Source organism: Netta rufina (genome assembly GCF_964035555.1).
Source record: "Netta rufina genome assembly, chromosome: 5".
NCBI classification, from domain to species: Eukaryota; Metazoa; Chordata; class Aves; order Anseriformes; family Anatidae; genus Netta; species Netta rufina.
Window position 1 is genome coordinate 54,587,762 of NC_140128.1, and position 19,518 is coordinate 54,607,279.

General features: G+C 37.6%; 1 protein-coding gene across 6 annotated transcripts in view; it reads right to left on the bottom strand.

The window, feature by feature from the left end:
- CDC42BPB (CDC42 binding protein kinase beta) overlaps positions 1–19,518 on the bottom strand; it is a 94,194-nt gene that overhangs the window by 10,380 nt on the left and 64,296 nt on the right. For 5 of the 6 annotated variants that reach the window (XR_014618503.1, XM_084288105.1, XM_084288109.1 and 2 more), the window contains 13 exons: positions 19,176–19,300; positions 18,142–18,247; positions 16,486–16,634; positions 15,911–16,005; positions 15,744–15,823; positions 13,021–13,110; positions 12,514–12,588; positions 12,000–12,105; positions 9,480–9,616; positions 8,758–8,897; positions 7,116–7,197; positions 3,478–3,694; positions 3,043–3,105 (listed from right to left, as the gene is read on the bottom strand). Coding sequence is in view for 5 of the 6 variants with exons in the window: in XM_084288105.1 (XP_084144231.1) it covers positions 3,043–3,105; positions 3,478–3,694; positions 7,116–7,197; positions 8,758–8,897; positions 9,480–9,616; positions 12,000–12,105; positions 12,514–12,588; positions 13,021–13,110; positions 15,744–15,823; positions 15,911–16,005; positions 16,486–16,634; positions 18,142–18,247; positions 19,176–19,300 (1,465 nt within the window). In the remaining variant the exon portion in view is untranslated. The remainder of the gene's footprint in view (positions 1–3,042; positions 3,106–3,477; positions 3,695–7,115; positions 7,198–8,757; positions 8,898–9,479; positions 9,617–11,999; positions 12,106–12,513; positions 12,589–13,020; positions 13,111–15,743; positions 15,824–15,910; positions 16,006–16,485; positions 16,635–18,141; positions 18,248–19,175; positions 19,301–19,518) is intronic. The other variant, XM_084288106.1, reaches the window with a different exon arrangement.

Genomic DNA, 19,518 nt, shown 5'->3' on the forward strand with positions numbered 1-19,518 from the left:
GCCATACAGTTATCCATGTTAACTACCTATAGGGAAAGGCAAAAAATGCTGCGTGTGCTGCAGAAAGGACAAGCAGGAATGGCCTTAAACTGTAGCAAGAAAGGTTTAGGACAGACACTAGGAAAAGCTTTCTCCCAGTTGAGACTGGTTAGGGGATACCTATGGAAGCTGGGGAGTTTTCACTGTTTGCAGAATTTAAGATTGGGTCAGTAGCACCTAACAGGGTTAGGTACAACTTGTTCTGCTTTTGGGATAGCAGGTCTATCATCATATTGAAGAAAGCAGTGAGCATTTCATGGGGTACAAACAGAACAGAAACAATTCCAAACTAGGAAGCATAGTACATAACATGCCTAAGTCAATTATATCAAAGTATCACTTTCACTTTTCTGTTAGCCGAATGAATTCAAAATCTTTGTGAACGGTAATAAAAAATAAATATCAATTGGAAACTATTTGCATTTTTTTCCCAGTATTAGTCAAGTGGCCTAGCCGAATTACAGAGTTGCTGTAAATTTACAGCAAGACTTTGGCTGTTTAGATTACAAATCCTCATGCTGTGTGGCTTCCCCCCACACTTGCACAAACAGATGATACGTCTGAAGAAATGCTCTGTGAAATAACCCACTGCTGGAACTTTGCCATGGAGAAAGTTCTTTTTCCCTAGTTCAAACTCCAACTTACAGTTTAGATTATTTGTCAAAAGCTAAATGATATCCTGACCAAAGACCTTCGATATGAGCAGCTGGCAGTTAATTAACACTGAAAATTTCAATTGCTATAACTGGACGAAGATATTACTATTTATAAAAATGTCATTACACACAGGAACTGGCCACAGAAAACTCATGGAAAACAGCTTTTAACTTAAAACCAAAATCAGTAACTCATTTTCATATTTACATACGGCATGGTGATGCAGATAATTGTTTCTTTATGAAATGACCTTTCAAATTAAATGTATACTTTTCTTCTGTGCAAGAAGCTATACTGGAATCTCTGGAATTACTTGCATCTTAAGTCATGTTTATATCTAAGTACTTACAGAATGGTGACCACTGGAAATTTACTCAAAGGAATGGCATTTATTACTGCTAAAAAGAATTTCAAATATCTGTTGTCTCCATGTGCAAAGCAGTTTCTCCTAGAATTAGGCAATGGCTTATTCTAAGCAAGAGGAAGCAATAACAGTTTGCTTTTTGCCTCAAAACCACATCTCTGGCTTTTTTTTTTTTAGTTCATTTTATTTTGAAAGTCAAGTAAGACTTTAGAAACCCATATTCACTGCTGTGTTTTACACTGAAGTGCAAGTTTTCACATGACTGCAAACCAAACTAAATTGCATTGAAAAAGGGAAATCACATTCTTCCATCAAATCAAAACATAAAGAACTATGTTTTTGGGGATTTGAAAGGCAATGACTAAAAACAGTCAAAGGGATATTTCAGGAGTTTGCAGCTCTAGAAAAATGACTGTGAAAGTTCTCATTTTACAAATCTGTATCAGTGACCTCACCATCATTAACTCCCAGAAGGTTAAAGACAACAGAAGAACCTAAGCTCAGAGGCTATAAATATAGGTGAAGAAAGCATTAGGTATTTTGTTAGAGACAATCCTACCAGTTAGCCAAGGCTGTTAAGTTCTTATACCACTAAAAGCAAGGATTTAGAGTACTATCTGAATTTAGACTGCGTCAGTAATCACATTAAAGTATGGATATCACAAGGTATGTTTGGCTGCTTTTGAAGGCAAAGAGAAATAAATAAATATTTCCAATGGTAACCTGGGAGAATATTTGTAGCAGTAGACTGATTTAAATCTGCATTGCTTGTTACAAATATGTTCTATATATTCAGTTTGACTCAAATTGTTTGTTTTATCCTGCAGTAAGAAGTCACTGAGTATCTTGTTTTGTTAAGAAAATGCACTGCAAAATTAACCAGACCTTCTTTACTTTTCCACATCTGAAATAACATTTTATGTGGATTAACTTCTACTCATCCCCAGGCTCATTTGCTAGTAGCCCTTTTGGCTTTCCCCACCATACCAAGGCATGTCTCCCAGTTATCTGTGTTTGTGCAAGTACAATCAGGCTAAAGGGAAGAATGCTTCCCTTATTCCCTATCCGTGATTCTTGATAATTCAGTGTTGGGGGTGTAAGCCTGTGTTGATCAGTGACTAAAGCAGCATTCACTTCACTGTGGCACCTGGAACACATCTGTGTGAATTTCTGGAGCGGACATAGCAAGCATTCAGATAAAACAGGCTAAAAGTGACACCGTTTCTTCCTAAAGTAGAGGGCAGTCTATTAAGAACAGGAAGGAAAAGAGCAGGTTCAGCAAGAAGCATGGGCTCAGGGAACAAAAAGGATCATGGAAAGACATGCAAGGAATCTACTTTGGCCATCACTGGTCAGAAACAATGTGAGTAGTTGTCAAATTTCTAACAGCTGGAAGAAATAGATGACACACAGTGGCCTTAATGAATCATAGAATGGTTTGGGTTGGAAGGGACCTTAAAGATCATCTACTTTCAACCCCCTTCCATGGGCACGGATAACATCTCGTAATGGCCAATGTCTTAAACTCTCTTGTGTTGCTTGCACTAACTGTTTAGCTTCTACTTATGTCAGTTTGAACTGTCTGATGGTGCACATTAGGACAAGTTTCTACATCAAATTTCCCTCACTCGATTCAAATTCTATTTAGTAAGTGACTGATAATTCACTGTCCATCAACTGCTGCTGTGTGCTCTGAGTATTGAAGCATTTCACTACCTGCTGTGGAAACACAGTTAAGGTGAGAACGTGTCAATATGCCCGCTAACCTGTCCCTTTAATTTCAGCCAGTCAACTGAATATAATGATAATGACCAAATTAGTGTTTATATCTCACATTCACTTTTGATTCTCATCAATTAACTCAGTGCTTAATACTTACCGTACTTGAAGGGCTGTTGTGTAACCTATATTAAAACAGCACTAAAAGTTATGGAGCTCATTATTCTGTATATAATTACTGCATGCATTACAGCCTAACTTACCGTCACGGGTCACCTCTATCACATACAGTCCTTCTTCTGAACCAATTGCTATTCTATCTCGATCTAAATGAGGAAAAGGGGGAAAAAGGCTATTAATTCAGCTATATTTAATCGTATCTTTAAAGTAGCCTGCTTTGTTTGAACAGCTGGAAACATTTATGGACAAAGATTTTCAACAGCAAATCAATTTTACTTTAGTTTACGTAGTCTGTCAAAAGCATGCTGTATAAGATATATACTGCTAAAACAATCTGTTCAGCAATCACTATTTACCCCCAAGTGGATGGAAAAATTTGAATAATCAGTGTAAGATTAACGTTTTTCCCTATGAAAGTATTCAGCTGAGGAATTCAAGGTATCAGTGCTCTCACTACAGAAGCCCAGCTAAAAGCTTCAGCTACTCTCACACACTTATAAAAGTTAAAACAAACATACCTACAATAGCAGCAGCTAAACTTGTTTTAATAAGAGGCAGTGTACTGTCATAGGCTTCTTGTGGAATATGCACAACCTGGTTTTTCAGTCTGTTTTTGTGGAGGATAGACTGCAACCCTTCTAGGATTCCAACCCACTTTCTTTTCTCATTCTCATTTTCTGTCAGGATCAGTAGAGAACAAGACTTTGATGGCAAACCTAAGAGAGAAGCTGTCACCTTTAAACAGACAGAGAAAGCAAAATTAATAACAGCAGTAAGAGCCCTTTTTGTCATTATTATATACTTCATACATAAATTGATACATCAACTTTGTCACTATTACTCTGACCTATACGGTAACTGCTTGGTCAGTATTATTTGCTTCCCAGAACCATGCAAGTAAAGTACACTTATTCATAACAATGCCGTAATGTACCGAAGCAATATTCAGCTCAGCACATACCTAACATGGCCACAGCACTTCAAAAAAATGCACAAGCTTCAGTGGTTTTGTTTAAAAATACTCAGTCTTGCTTAAGCATTCTGAATCCTAAAATGCAGGCAAGGAATTCTACATGCCTTTACCACGTCAACCAATGGACACAACCGAAAGGCTCCTTCCTTCTCTGAAATGGACTTTCATATACACACTATAATTTGTCCCATACTTTTTCCCCACCGTCTTTTAATACCTTGTGAAAAACGAGAAACATGCTTTCTGAGCATTTAAACCCACTAACATTGCTATGATCAGGTCTAGATTTTGATTTTGCCATTTAGTTTTCAAAATACTTGTCCAGAGAAAAGAAGAAATCTTATCGTCATTGAAGGCTCTGAAGGAAAACATGCTTTTTCTCAGAAAGAAGTACTGCACAAGTACTTCATTCTCAGTATTTCACAAGTACCAAGTTAAACAAAAATCACAATGGCTTCATCTGATTTTCAGGAAAACCATCCTATAGATCTCTAAGCAGAATTTATCCTGAGTATGGGAACTATCCAGGAACTTTCTTTTGAACAAAGTACGCACTTACTAATTCTTAATATTAGTTTTGTGTCTGTTATGAAGACATCATATGAACTGTGAGAGCATGGGAACTATGCTTTCAGTCACAGAGGGCATCAACCAGTACCAGCCCTCACAACAAACTTGGAGAATAACAATGGTTAAACATTAAAAAAAAAAACAAAAAAACCAACAAAACAAAACAAACAAACAAAAAAAAAAACAGCAAAAGATTAAAAAAAAGAGCCAAACAGAGGGTTAGTCATACACAGAATAAAAAACCTTTGACCTATATGCCTTGATGAGAAAATTCAAAAAAACATGGGTGATATGGTAGAGCTAGGTAACGTACACCTCCTGGAAGGGTAGATTAAGCAAGAATGTTCACTGTGAAGAAAATCATCTGAAAGCATGCTTGGGATAATTGTACTTCAAAGACAGAACTCCAAAAGTAAGATGAAAGTGAAAAGCAGTAGGTAAAGTACTGACTAGTTTGCTCAACAGCTTGATGAACATGCAAACTGTACGTGTTTAAGTACAGTTCAGGATATTTTAAAGACTGACGTAGACATAGTGGACAATATTTCTAAATTTGAAGAAAAAGCAACCCACACCAGACTTAGCAAGGATTTCTCTTTGAAATACCATCATGAAACACTCCTCAATTTTTTCAAGGTAGCATCTTTCATGCAGTCAATGTAAAAAGTAGAAGTTACCCCAACATTATTCATGATACAAAAATCCAGTATTTGCTCTGTAACTCAAGTCTTCTCAACTTACTTACTCATTAACTCATTGAATATATATTGAATAACATATACTATTACTAACTTACAAAAGAACTCCACTAGGGACACTATTATTTAAGTTACACAGTTCTTGATGATGGATGGCACTTCGACTGCAATGTCTGGATGCTAGGATGGCCTACCACCTAGCTTTAAAACCAGTTACCAAGGAGAGATTGTTGGAGTTTGAGATGTGTTCTTTCTCCTCTTGATTTTGTGTGGGGTTAGAGGTGACAATAATTTATTGTTTGGCAGCAATCTGTTGCTTCTTTTGGATTGTCCGCCAACAGAAAACGGAAGTCTGTCTTTCTGGTGGGCCACCAATATGACCGTGTCTTACATGAAATAACACGTATGAAAGAAGGACCCCATATTTTATACAGATGATGTGGAGTAACTGTTTTAACTGCTGTATAAGCTATTCTATCTAAGAGACATGATGTTCAGCGTGAATTAAATGAGATTAAGAAAGTAAATCTCTCTTGCATCAGATATCACTGGTTTTCAGTTGCAGGAATTTCCTCTTCTGAAGGGAATAAAACTGAGAAAAGAGGTGGACATTGGCAGCATCTTCTCTGGTCTCTGTCAACAGGATATCTAAATTGATACACGGATATCCAGCAGACTTCTAGTTAATTCCTCAAATCTCTCTAGTAGGGGATAATCTGATCAAACTCCAGAGACATTTCATTGTGTCCATCACACAAATATTCTTATACAGGGACTACTTGACAAAAGCTTTTTAGCTGGAATGGTATTTAAGAAAAAGTACAAGCAGAAAATAGAGCAGCACGTCAGGCAAGCTAAGCTGTATGGATGCCTTTTTCTTAAAATGATTGCACTGTTCTGCAATTTGAAAAGACAGCAGGCAGACAGGAATAAAAACAGAACATTTAGAAACTAGGAAAAGGAAGGTAAGAGTGGTCGTAAACTAAAGGATGACAAATCCACTGCAGAAAGTATTTCTGAAAAAAAAAAAAAAGAGGCAAAAAAAGCAAAACCACTGTAGCATTCACATAGCCAAGACATTTCCTAAATACAACTCCACAGGACCAAGTAACTGGCAATGTATGTTACTGTCAGCTCTTTGGCTCGCATGTTCCTCTGACTGGATTCCAAATGACTGAGGTTTAGAGATGCTGAAAACAGCGAGAATTTCTGTATTCAAATGCAAGGGATTAGATATTGGCTATTAACATGCTTTTCCCCATATTTTAAAATTCCAGATTGAGTATAATTCACATACAAATTAGAAAAAATATTCCTGTTATTTGAAAATAAATACAGCATTCAGAGTGAACAAACATTAACAATGAGTTTAGCTGAGCTAATTCTTTTCTCTTATTTTAGTATTTCCCTACTATACTTAAAAATGAAATTTAAGAAAAAAGTTTTGATTTTTTTTTTATATAATACAGGGTAAAATAAAATCAGCAAGCACTACCCCAGCTTCAGCCTACTTTGTTACAACATCAATTCCCAAAGCTAGAGTCCTTCAAATCTAATGAAAAAAAAAAAAAACAAACAGGATCCAGTAATACCAACAGAATACGATACATGAATGTACTAAAGCAACTGAATTATAATTAAGTTAAAAAAAAAAAAAAAAAGATGCCAAACTTTATACACAAGGAAGTACTAAAAGCAGAACTTTGCTCTTTACAATTCAGTTATAAGAGGAGTATCATAATGTTTTTGTACACGTTTCAGCACATTTCTACACATCTTCATACTTCTGTAATCAGGAAAATCAGAATTCACATAACTTAAAAAATATTAAATGTAGATACTATACTTCACTATAAAAAGAGAATAGTGGTGCTTAATTTGTACTGTCTTTAATAGTAAAAATCAATAGCCATACCCTGAATATACAAGGGATGTCTTTACGAGTTGCATGTATTACATCTGATGCGAGGACAGAGCTGACACAAAAATCTTCATCTCTAGTAAGAAAGAGAACAAGAGCATCACATACATGCACACATTGACTATATTCAGCAAAATCTAACTGGCATCACAACTGTTTCAATAGTAGGCAATCTCTCAACACTGCACAGAGGTCACAACTGGGAGCACTGCTTTGTTATGCTATAACTGTCCTCAACCTAAACAACTTGCAAGCTTTAGTTATGATTCTACAGCACTCAGTACGTGTAACTCAGTCCACCTGAAGTGAAGCGGGCTGGCCTTGGGTAGTTTTGGTTTACCAACCACACCTACTCTACAATTAGCAGCAAGAATATTGCTCTTCCAGCCCAGCAGACACATTAGAAATGAATAATTCATACCTCAATGTGTAGCAAGAGAGGGGCCTTTGGAAAAAAAGAAAAATCACATAAAAAGCTCTTGGCAACATAATTATAGTTTGTGGGATTCAAATAAGGATTTTCAAAACAGCTAGATTTTATTCTCTATTACAGTAAAATAAACAGACAACAGAACAACTTTTGCATTTCAGAGTGCTCCACCCCAGAGAGCTTGTCTACACAAGCCCTTTTAAAGTGCATTTGACCAAGTTGATCACCATAATTGCCAATTTTATTGCAAAGATGACACTAATGCCTGAAACTTGCCCATGCTAGAATTCCTAGTCGTGGTACTTAGCGTCTGTTAAAACATCTAAGGACCTTCAGAAGACAGCCTCAAAGAGGCAGCTACGATAAACAGATAAAGCACAGGACAGTTGGTATAATATCTGGCTGAGTTGCTTCAAGCAATGTACTGATGTGAACGCTGTTATTTTCAGTAGATCCACACTTCTGCTCCTGCCGCCAGCATGTCAGAGAACTGACACTGACAGTTCTCAGAGAATAAACGTGGGAACAGAACAGAACAGCAGTACTGCTGCAACCCCATGGTACTGCTGTCTGAAAAAAAAATATCAATGTGCTTATGAATGTAAACTTCATAATCAGAGAGAGAGTGTGTTGTAATACAAGGTAATATCCTTAATATTTCTGTAAATTAAAATTTAAAAACTTTGTTACTCTGATGAATGCAAGCCTCAGATCTTTTGTAGGCAGTGTTCACTGTTACAAATGGCTCACCATGAAAAAATGACTCCTGTGAGAAGGCAGGGTCAGAGCCACTTGCATTACAAATTAATTGATGCTTTCTGCAGGCTGCTTCAGCTTTTCTAATGTTCATGAAATTACTGACTATGGGACGATCTGTGACTCACTGTTTAGGTCTGAGTGCAGGGGAAGAACCAATCCACCAAAGCTTACTTGTTTCCCATTTGGAAATATGGAATTCTAGGAGGAAGCATGCTAATACTGTAAGTATTAGTGCCCGTACAAGTGACTTCTTATAAAGCACTTAAGTGACTTACTGTTGCTGAGCCAATTCTTACAGCCTAAATTTAGCTGGTGTCTATACTCAGAACATAGAGTTTCCTCAGACCAGAGCTCTTATGATCCAAAAATTTATTGCATACCATAAATAAATAATCTTGTCAGAGAAAAAAATACAGAGGGTTTCTACCCTATCAGAAAAACACAAACCTGAGATCCAGGACTTGACTTGCAACGACTCCAGGCTGGGTGGATTTTCCTTCAGGCACATCATATAGGAAGAGTTTACAGTCACAAACAACTGCATAAGCCCTCTGCCACCCCTTCTTAACTCCTGTAGGCTTTGGAACCTGTGTACAAATACATAATAAATAGGTACTTGTTTATTAAAGGTAAGCACATGCAGTATACACAGAAAGCAGGGACATTTCAAAAAGCCCATACTTTGATCAATGGAAACTGAACACATTTTACTTGCCCTTCAAAATGGAGTGAAAAAATCAAATAATCAAGCAATCATTTTTTTTCCCCTTAAGCTCAAACATCCTCTGTTACAGTTTAATAAATACATTATGTAGCTTTAGGATAAACAATGTGGCCTGTGTATTACACAAATGCCAAAATGGTAGGGCAGTTTTGCTTTTATGTTATGTTTACATCAACTATGGCAGAAATTTTTCCTTAAAATTCCTTCTCCCTACACCCCCCTGGGACTTAAGAACATTTTAGCTACTAACCTTTAGCTCCTGTAATAAAATCAACTTTTTTTTTTTCCCACATCTAATGTAACTAATGTTAAGTAAGTTACAAAGATGGCACATAAAGCCTTAAGGCTTTAGCCCAGTTTAGGAGATACATTTAAACATACTTAGAGGTTCCAAGCTGCCTAAGTGTAGTATTGTTCTCTTCCCCAAGACCAAAAAGGCTGTTACCTTGACATAACCTTTATAGGCAGTTCCTATTCCTCTTTGCACATCTACTCCAAGAGGCCTTTTGGCTTGCTCAGGGGGTATAGGGCAGACCTGAGGCGCGCTATCCTTGCAGGAAACATGGCATGCAAATGAACACACTAAGTACAAAAGAGAAAATCCACAGTGAAATGCATGTATGAGTGAATCATAACAGGAGATTAACATAGTCTACCCTTACAAGCAGCAAATTAATTAATTACACTGAAATTGCCAGTCAAACATAGCAGGAGCCCACTATGCTAAAGGAGTGAGCACACCCAGATATTGTAGGAGACTCCCCACGGTGCTTTTATGTGCCCTTTTAAACCTGATGCTTCCCTGAGTAGGAAGTGACTCCACACCTCAATGCCACTTATAAAAGAATTTTCCAGCAGGAAAAGGAGTTGGTCAGCCCCAGTGGTGCTAAGAAGCAACCAACCCAATTGCAGAAGAGAATATATATTAATAAAGGGAGGAATAAAAATTATTAGACAGTGGTAAGAGACAAGGTAAGCATAGTAGGTGTTTAATAGGATGTAATTATGCAAGAGAGTCTACTGACACAAAAAGTACAACTAAACTGACAAAAAATAGAAAGCGTTAAAGAATTAAACACAGGCAACAGCCTTGAATGTATAACAAAGCAGAAATATACTGTATGATGAAAGGGGCATATATACATTTCAGAGTTCAAATTAGGAACAAATGTATCCTACACTAATCTTGTGTCCTTTCTTACCATTGACACCACTTTGTGGCACACCAGCAAGGGACAACGGACTCGCTTATACAGTATCTCACCTGGAAGGACTGCATAAAGCCCAGCATATATGACACTTCACTTAAGACAGACTTCCAGAACTGTGGGATGAGTTAACATGTTACAGGAAGGCACCTGACCCACAGTTTACAGGCCAGATCTTTCTACAGAGATTTTGGAAGTTTTGCCCCATCCACTGTGTTTCTCCCTGTAGGCATGAGGACAGCAGCATGGCACTGTTATCTGCTCTGTGCTTCCTCCCAACCACTTTCTCAGAAGTGAGCGTGTCAAATACCCCGTGCACTTCTAGTTCTGTATTTACCAAGGCTCAGAGGAGCCCAGAAAAATATGGCAGCTGGAAACAGCATGCATCTGCAGGAGCCAGACTGGCCTACAAACCTGCTCATGATGCCACTCAGAATAGCCAGGAGAGCAGGTAGCCCAGGGCAGGGCAGGCTGCTTGGCTTGTTCTTTGAGATGCAGCCTGCTCCCAGGGGGAGCACTGCCTTCCGAGGGTTACCATAATGTCATGCACACAAAGCTCTGTAGGTGCTGTCCATGACCAGATAATAAATTCAGCTCTCTCAGGAGGCATTATAATTACTGGGCCTGTGCAAGGCAAGGCACACTAGTTGAAGAAAAGGGAAAATCTACGTGATGTAGTCAGGTCCACAGGCTCTGAAAGTACAACTGTATTTTACTGCACTCTCCAGCAACAGAGAAGAGGAGGAAGTGGGAAAAGCAAGTGATTGGGAATGGAACATGGCAAGTTTTGTTCTGATGGAGTCATCTCTATTCTTATGTCAAGGTGATTCTAGTTTTTTCTGTAGCTATCAAGACCTGGAGCAGGGGAGGCAAACGAGAAACTAATGATGCACTGCTTAATGAAAACACACGAGAATAGAAGAGTGAAATTGATAGATACACTAAGGGGGGGAAAAAAAGAAGGAAAAAGTGCAAAATAAGAGTTCAGTACTGTCAGCAGGAGAGAAAAGGCAGCCCCAGGGCAAGTGCTGGCAGAGCAGTAGGTGCTTCTGGGAAAGAACTGCCCGAAGACCTGCCAGGAAAGAAGCACCTAAGGGCAGATGATACAATCTGAGTATGATGCTGGAAGTGTCAGTGGAGAGGGTGTCATAGGAAGAACAAAGCGGGGGAAAGAAATACAATTAAACTATTTATAGTGTTTTGAACAGATATGTGGAATTCTCACCGACTTCCTGTGTCTCATCATGATACAGAGAAGCATTTTCATGTAACAATACCCCCATATACTCAAACATGGAACTCAATAGTGACACATGCATCAGAGAAAGCACTTTAAATAAACCTAATGGACAGTAAGGCTGGCTATAGACCAAAAAGCCTAGCAAATGCTCTCCCCAATACACAGGGTTTATGATCAGGACTCATACATTACCACAGCAACCCTGTTATCTTTGTGCTTCACTATACAGACAGAAAACACTCCCACCTCCCTGCTCAACTCACACTACAACATCACTAATGGTATCAGGATTGACAGAAAGGGAACCGTGAGAGCTTAAGCTAATTTTTTGACCATGATAAAAGAAAGAAAAGGAGAAAAAGAAGAAAAGGAAATAAAGAGAACCATTCAGTGATAGCCACCCCCTCTCTTTCACTCCTTCTCCAAGGACTGCCTTAAAATACATTAGTGTTTGGGGATAACCTTGTGGGGCTGGGTGGACAACTTGCAGAAAAAGCAGGAAGTTTAACTGACTCACCGTCACAGGCATAACCTTGTCGAACTAATCCCACCATGAGAGAGGTGCAATGACTACACTGAGTAGGGCTTGTGAATGACTTGATACTGAGCTGGTGAGCTTTAGGCTGAAAGATACATTCAGGACAAACAAGAAAAACAGTTCAACTTCCGTACTTAGATAATGCAAGCATCTCCATTCACCCTCCACCCTCCAATGTATCAGAACGAATATTATAAAACTTGGGCTTTTAAATAATTGCAGCTTGTAAAAAGGTGCTGCAAGAAAACAGCAGTATTTATTATTTTAAATTGCAAAAGACACTAAAACCAAATCCTACAACCAAGTATTTTTTCCGTCACCCCTTTTGACAAATTAAACCCCTTCAGCTTGCATTTGGTAACATTTGAGTAAAACCAGAGACCTAACAAAGAAACAACATATGACAAACCCAAACAGGACAAACACGGATGGCTAATTTATAAATGGTAATTTTCCTTAGTTCTTCAGAATAAGGTTAGTACAGTCCCCCTACCTTTGGTACAGCTAGAGAAATGGATTGAATGGTGGGGGAAGGAGCTGCAGGCATCCTCTGAAGCCGAATTGGTTCCTGAATCACAAAAAACTGTAATTGAGCAAAACGAGGCTTCAAGAATTTGTTTTAATCTTGGGGTGGCAAAACTTATCGTTTTCTGATTTTTTTTTTTCAAAAATTATTGGAAATTTAATTGTCATACACATTGCCATTCTGATTTAGCAGAAACAGATTGTGTTTTAAAGCACTCACAGGAAAGCCTGCACACTAACAAACAAGCAGCATTACAGAAAACATATGAAAATGAGGTACATCAACATACACAGAGCCAACAGAAAGGTTTCATTTGCAACCCCTTAAAGCAGATGCAATTAACACTGACAAGTTACACATAAACAACATTCAATTCTGCCTCTTCAAAACAAATGCTGCAATATATATTTATAATGAACAAGACAGAGACTTTCTACTGAATTACTCTTCAGGGTAAAATAATGGTTCCCTTACTTCTTGTTGTTGCTCTGCAGTTACAACTGAAGTAGATGGTGAAACTTCTGATTTGGGACCCTGCGTTTCCTGCTCACTAATAGAGCTGGTCTGCAAAAGTGACATCAAACATGATAAATTAGATACCACAGAGTAGATGAAGTGTTCTCATGCCAACAGCTTAGAATTTCAGGGTAGCTACAATGAACAGCTCACTGTAAAAATAAATCGAGAAAATATTCATTTCTGTTTGCATACATCTAACAACTTTCCACTCTGAAAAAAACCTTTCCTTACAACAAACCCTGCCACCTGATGGAAAAGCTGTAAAGCTGGAAGCACTGAAATGCAAAACCCAGTAGTAGGCAGCATAAATCCTGTAACAGCCTTCTCTTCCCAGAAAGACTATGTCCATCCTCTTGCATGAGGGTATGGAATGATGTCTGAGAAGCTTGGCAATAATCCATAAAATAGCTCATTTTATCTTGGTAGCTTGGTACCACCCTAGGATTTTTCTGGCAGACAGCAGCTGCCAATTCCACCACAAGAAAAATTCTTCACGTAACACCATAAATCTTTAAAATTATTTTTTTTTTTCCAAAATGAGCACTAATTTTATTATCACCTCTATCATCAAAAATAACCATGTTGTCTTAATCATATTGTTTTACATTTCGCTAGAATTTAACACTAGCATCCATTACAAGCTTTAATTTCACACTTACATTAGCAACTACTAATTGCCAGCACAAGGGGGAAGCATGCTACAATTCCACAGCTGAAGAAGCTGGGTGTGGAAGCAGTATTACTGTACTCTGAGGACATCGTGAAAATCATGATTAACAAACATCAGATTAGACTTCACCTAAATGATGTAATTAGCACTAAAGGCAATGAGTAATGAATCACTCACTTCCCAGCCAGTTTCGACAGGAAGATGGCTCGAATTCAGTTAGCTCACTAAATAGATTCAGATATTTGTTGTTTGTTTTTTTTTTTTGTTATGAATTGATTGGTAGGGCTGGGCCATGAAGATCAAATTATACCATTATGTAATATGAACAATTTAAAAATGCAAGGCATGATTTAGCTTTAGTCATATAGACAGAATCTAAAATAACAAGCCTGTAGAAAGGTATTAAAAGAAAACTAAGCTAGCACTATTTAGTGGATTAAGTTATAGAGAGACTAATGAAGCAAAATGTCTAGTTTTAGAAGGCCATTTTTACTATGAGAGATCACAACAAAATAAGGAGACAAAACTACCAGCAAGAACTTACTTCTTCCCAAAAGGCTAGCAGAGAAGATGTAGACGAAGAAGAAACAGAATCCTTTGTTGTAACAGATATGAGGGATAAAAACGATCACTTATCACCCACAGAAAAACTTCAGATGGAATATTAGTAGGCTAGCTAAATAAAATGTTTTATATGGGCCAATGATATTCATTCAAACTAAATGAACCCAGATCATATGACATTATCTTTATGTGTACATGTGAAAAAACTGTTGGTGGCTATCACTAAATACAATATCAGGAATTTTAACGCAATTCATCAGAAAATGCCACCTGTGTTCCCACAGACTATGTATTTATTGCTGGATCTGTAGAATGGAATCTTGATTAGTTATGGGCTTGATATCGTACATGTTACTATTTGAAGAGTATTTGGTGCTTTTTAAAACAATGTTTTGAACTATTAAGATTTGTAGATAAAAGCTATTATCCAGACAGTAGTATATATCATGTTTCTCTCTCTCCTTCCACCCCATCCACATAGCTCATCTTGCTGCTTCAGCAAGAAAGCCAGCGTGGATGTTTTGTAACCGGGAACAGTGCATACACGAAGTATGCATATGCAAATACCACAGCATGTTCTTAAGCTTTCTTTTTTGGCACCAATAACAATTTGAAAAGAGACCAGAAAGCACACATTTCAGATAGAGTATCTAACCAGACTGATGAGGTTTTAACCTCAGCCCCTTTGACTCAGCTCCATAAACATAACAGATTATTCTTTCCAGTTCCAGCTCTTGGTTTTACCCTGAGCTATCCATGTGTTTTGAAGAAAAAAAATCCCAGAAAATCCTCAAGGATCAAGAGTTCATGAAGTAAGGAAATGTGATTCAATGCTGCATCTAACAGCTGCTTCCTCAGGGAATGCACAAACTTTTCTAAGTGAAACACCCAGTTGGAGCTGCAATTTGTATGATTAGTTTTCTAAGGATCAGAGGGTGTGTCACAGTACACTTACAATACCAACATCTGTGGGTCCTCTGATTTTCTTTCCAGTCCCTTCTACTCTAACCACCCCATTAAGAACTGGAGCCAACAATTTTACATATCTGTTTAAATGCCCTTTGAACTGAGTGAATACTTTTCTTTATATTAACTAGTATTTTCCAACAGTAAAGCGCTTAATCCCTTATTTGCAATAGGGTGTGCCAGCCCTTCCAAAACAACCTGAACGTGTATTTTCCAGCTAAAGGGTTGAGATTAACAAAGAAAGAAAGTAGAATAAGAAATAATCAATGAGAACTTTTGGGAGTATTTCCCAAAGGTGCTAGCTTCTCTTCAAAATGCCAATCAATCCAACACCTACTGGACATCCAATTCTACGTCCCACTAATTTGGCTAATAGGCCAGATACAAATTTGCCATGGAGAGCCCAAGGGTTACTTTTCGGTAATAAAAATATAACTCGGCTATCATATTTTTGTAGTTAATTTGTGTAATAACTCACTCTGAAAGTCAGATCACGTGCAAGAGGAGATGTGTTGAAATATTCAAAAATGGAATCTTGGAAGTCTGGAAGTTTAAGACCTAAAACCCAAAACATAACAGACTTAGCTAAAATGCAACACCACAGGCTGTGTTAGAATTCTGTTGAAATACAGTAACTTTAATTACCTGAATCTGTTCTGTATTTTTCTTCTATTTTTTTCCTTAAGCCTTCCATCTCTTCCAACAGTTCCCGGTTCTTTGCTTCCGATTCCTTTAATTTACTACAGCAACAAAATGTGATCAAAATACAATCTCAAACATTTCAAACGGAGAAATGTCAGTCTCAGAGTTTTAAGAAACACCATTTTTGGAGGTGCATGAAGGGCTAAATATTTTTCTTTTATTCTAATTTTATTTCTCCCTTCCTCATCTCACTAGTAAGGCACCTCAGTATGTGGCTGGATAGTGAAGACTGCACTTAAGATTCCTGTTAACACCGCAGATATTTGCCAAACAAAATTATTCTAATACTAGTTTGGTCTTTTCTTCCCAAGAATATGTCTGCTCTCCAGTTAGTCTACAAAAAAATAGCTCTTAGCCATAATTGACTATGTAAGAAACGTGCAGTCTGTAGAGTAGGATCTTTCCGGCAAAGTCCAAATCCCAGGCACAAGGGGGTTATTGGAAAAAAGTTGTAACTATCCTAACCAGCAGTCTAGAGCAGCGTATAAAAACTCAAACAGAACCAAAGCCCTCATTACCTTTCAAAAGATATGTTTGCATCTTTCACTTTTCGTAGCTCCTCTTGAACTAGTTGTTTGGCACGAATTTCGGCATCTAGGGCAGACTGTAATTCCAGCCTCGCTGACATATCCAACTTCTGACTGCGCCGCACTTTCCAAAGTGGATCCTGTTGCAATAAGTTATTGAATATTAATTATGAACACTATTTCTGATACATGTAAATCAATCAATAGTCAGATTTTATTTCACAAAAATTAAGAAATGATATTTTATTTATTTTAACAATTAAGTCATCAAAACAACATACTTGAAATCAAAACGGTGTATCAGCAACTGTGACTGTCAAATAGAGAACTCACTGACAATGGCTAGTTTTGGTTATACTAAAAAGAGTATAGAACTTGCATGGTGACATACTGTAACATACTGGGCTTTCAAATTTGATATAAATGTAAATAGTTAATGTCAAACACACTAACCTAAAACATAATGAGAGTAGCAAAAAAGTGAAGAAAGTGAAATAACCTGGGTCCTAAAAATCTAGAACGTTCACCTAAACAGTTCACACGCTTGTTAAGTAGCATACACTATGCTTCTGCATACACTATGCAATTCCTCTCCACCACAAGCTAATTTTCCAAGCTTTTCCAAGCATTTTTCAATGTAGACAACATTTTCAGTGTTTTCTAATGGATATTCTCTCTAGCCACACGTGAAATTGCAAGCAACACTCATGAAAATGAGAGCCACTTTTTACATTAAGAAATAATTACCTTAGATCAGGTTCTGCTGAAGTTACAAAACCAGTTGTAATACAAAGAACAGAAAGCATTCTTTATTCTGGGCCAACTGCATTTGATCCAATCTTTCTTCCTATTAAACCTATCAACATAATGATCGTCTCTCTAAGATGTAGGCAAAGTTCATAAGAAGTCAATCTTCTCTTGTTTTCTCTTAATCACGTTTGGAAGTGACAAGTAACTTTTATCTATATAAACCAGCAGCAAATCGACTTTTTGCATGGCAGTTTGACTGTGCTGACTGACATTGCTTAGGAACGTGGGCTTCTGAGCCTAGCTGCAAGTGGCTTTGCAGGTATTTAATGCCTGCCAAGGCAAAACAGTTTTCTCTTCGAAACCATGCTTTATGAGGACTTCACCTCTCTTCTTTTTTACAGAATTTTGGGAAGCCTTTTTACTACTATGTGGGAAAAAAACTATGGCAGGTCTTAGTGTACATAAAGCCACAATCTCTCATGTCACTAGTTTGTAACAATACTAACCTGTTAAAATTTATACAAAAATAATTGTACAAAATAAAGTACTTTTAATCTCACTGTAATGGCAATTAAAAATATTTACTTGCATCTAATGAGGTGAAGTACACTTCCACACTCCCCTTTAAGGGTTTATTGTTTCTTCTCTACTGTGTGAAGCAGTTTGTGATAGCAGATGCACTGCTGTGATTATCAGCTTCTGATTATATGGCCCAAATTGATTTCAAAAGAAATAGATAAAACTAATAACTCAGTAGGAGAGCAGAGGATTTATTAGAAACAAATTCTGGTTATGAACAGATATTGATGAGAATGTAGCTGACACCAAAAACATAGCTACTTAGACATAGCTACTTAGACATACCCAGAACAGCCCAAATGCTTGCTATTTTCTTACCAGTGTTCGTGAGCCCAGACTGGAACTTCTCAAAGATTCTAGTTCTTCTGTCATCTTGGAAGCTAATGCTTGGAGATAGCCACGAGCATCCTTCTCATCACTTACCCTATTGTGCAATTACAAAAAATTGTTAGTGAACTGTTTGATGGTTCACAGCAACAAATAACTAGCACTTGCACTAGATTTAGGAACATAGCAGATATGGACAGAGCAGGAAAAACTTTCCCAGCAGAAAAACTGAATACAGCTCAGATGGCCTGCTTTAGTTTTTTTTTTTTGTATCCAATTCTCTTGATTGTGGCAGTTGCCAGGGAAACTGAAGCTTTCCTCCTGTTATCATGGAGAGTTCTGCAGAGATTCAGTGTTATTCTTTGGAAAATTATCTGCATATCACTTGCTCATTTTTTATAGTGGCTACCATTAAGTCCTCCTTTAACAACTGGAAGGGCAAGTATGTGTACCCTATGATTCTCTGCACCTTGCCCCTCTCCTCTCAGTAGCTGAAATGCCACTCCACACAAGTATTAGCCAGCAATTAGTAATTCATCTCATTAAAAATCACTGTTCTCCAAAGCCCAGGCTACTACATTCAACTTCATCCAGCAGAAGACACGTACAGATGACCTGATAGTCTTGCATGCTGAAAACACTTGCATACATTTTGTTAACTCAGAAAATAAGAGGGAAAGACTGACCTGTGAATTAAATGCAAATGCTTGTGTTGTACAGCTAGTGGGGTTCTATATGTTATCATGGACCTTTTAAATCATAATCATCTTCATGATAAGGCTTATCAAAATTTGTATCTTGCACTAAATAGTATCTGACAATTTCACTCAGAAGTTTAAGACTAAATGCTTTAAATGTACTCAGCTATATTGCAAAGCAAAAAGAGAAACAGCATCATCATCACTCAGAAGCACCACACTTTTGTTGATCACAGACACACAGAAAGTGCCTGGCAAAACATAAAAAAGCCCAATCAATACTTCAGAAGTTGAAAGTGGCCATCTGGATCTCTAAGCAGTACATACCATTGAATAATTTCTGCAATCTGAGCTTCCCAGTGAGCAACAGACTCCTTCTTTGCTGCTAGGTCTTGGAGCTCATCTTCTAGCTGCCTGTTCTGTGCTGTTAATTTGTCCACAAAGGAGCAAAGCTGAAACAAAACATTAATTTCACCCGTGGCTTATGTCAGTTTCACATTTTTTTCATATGTGTATGTCTACACACATACAAAATCTGAACAAATAACACTGTGCTGGGGTATGTGGAAGTTCTAACACAGACCAAAGAACAGGAAATAGTTTTTCTTTGTTTTTTCTTTTGTAGAACTGGAGACTAACTCCTGAGCACAGAAGAGCACATTGCCAGTTC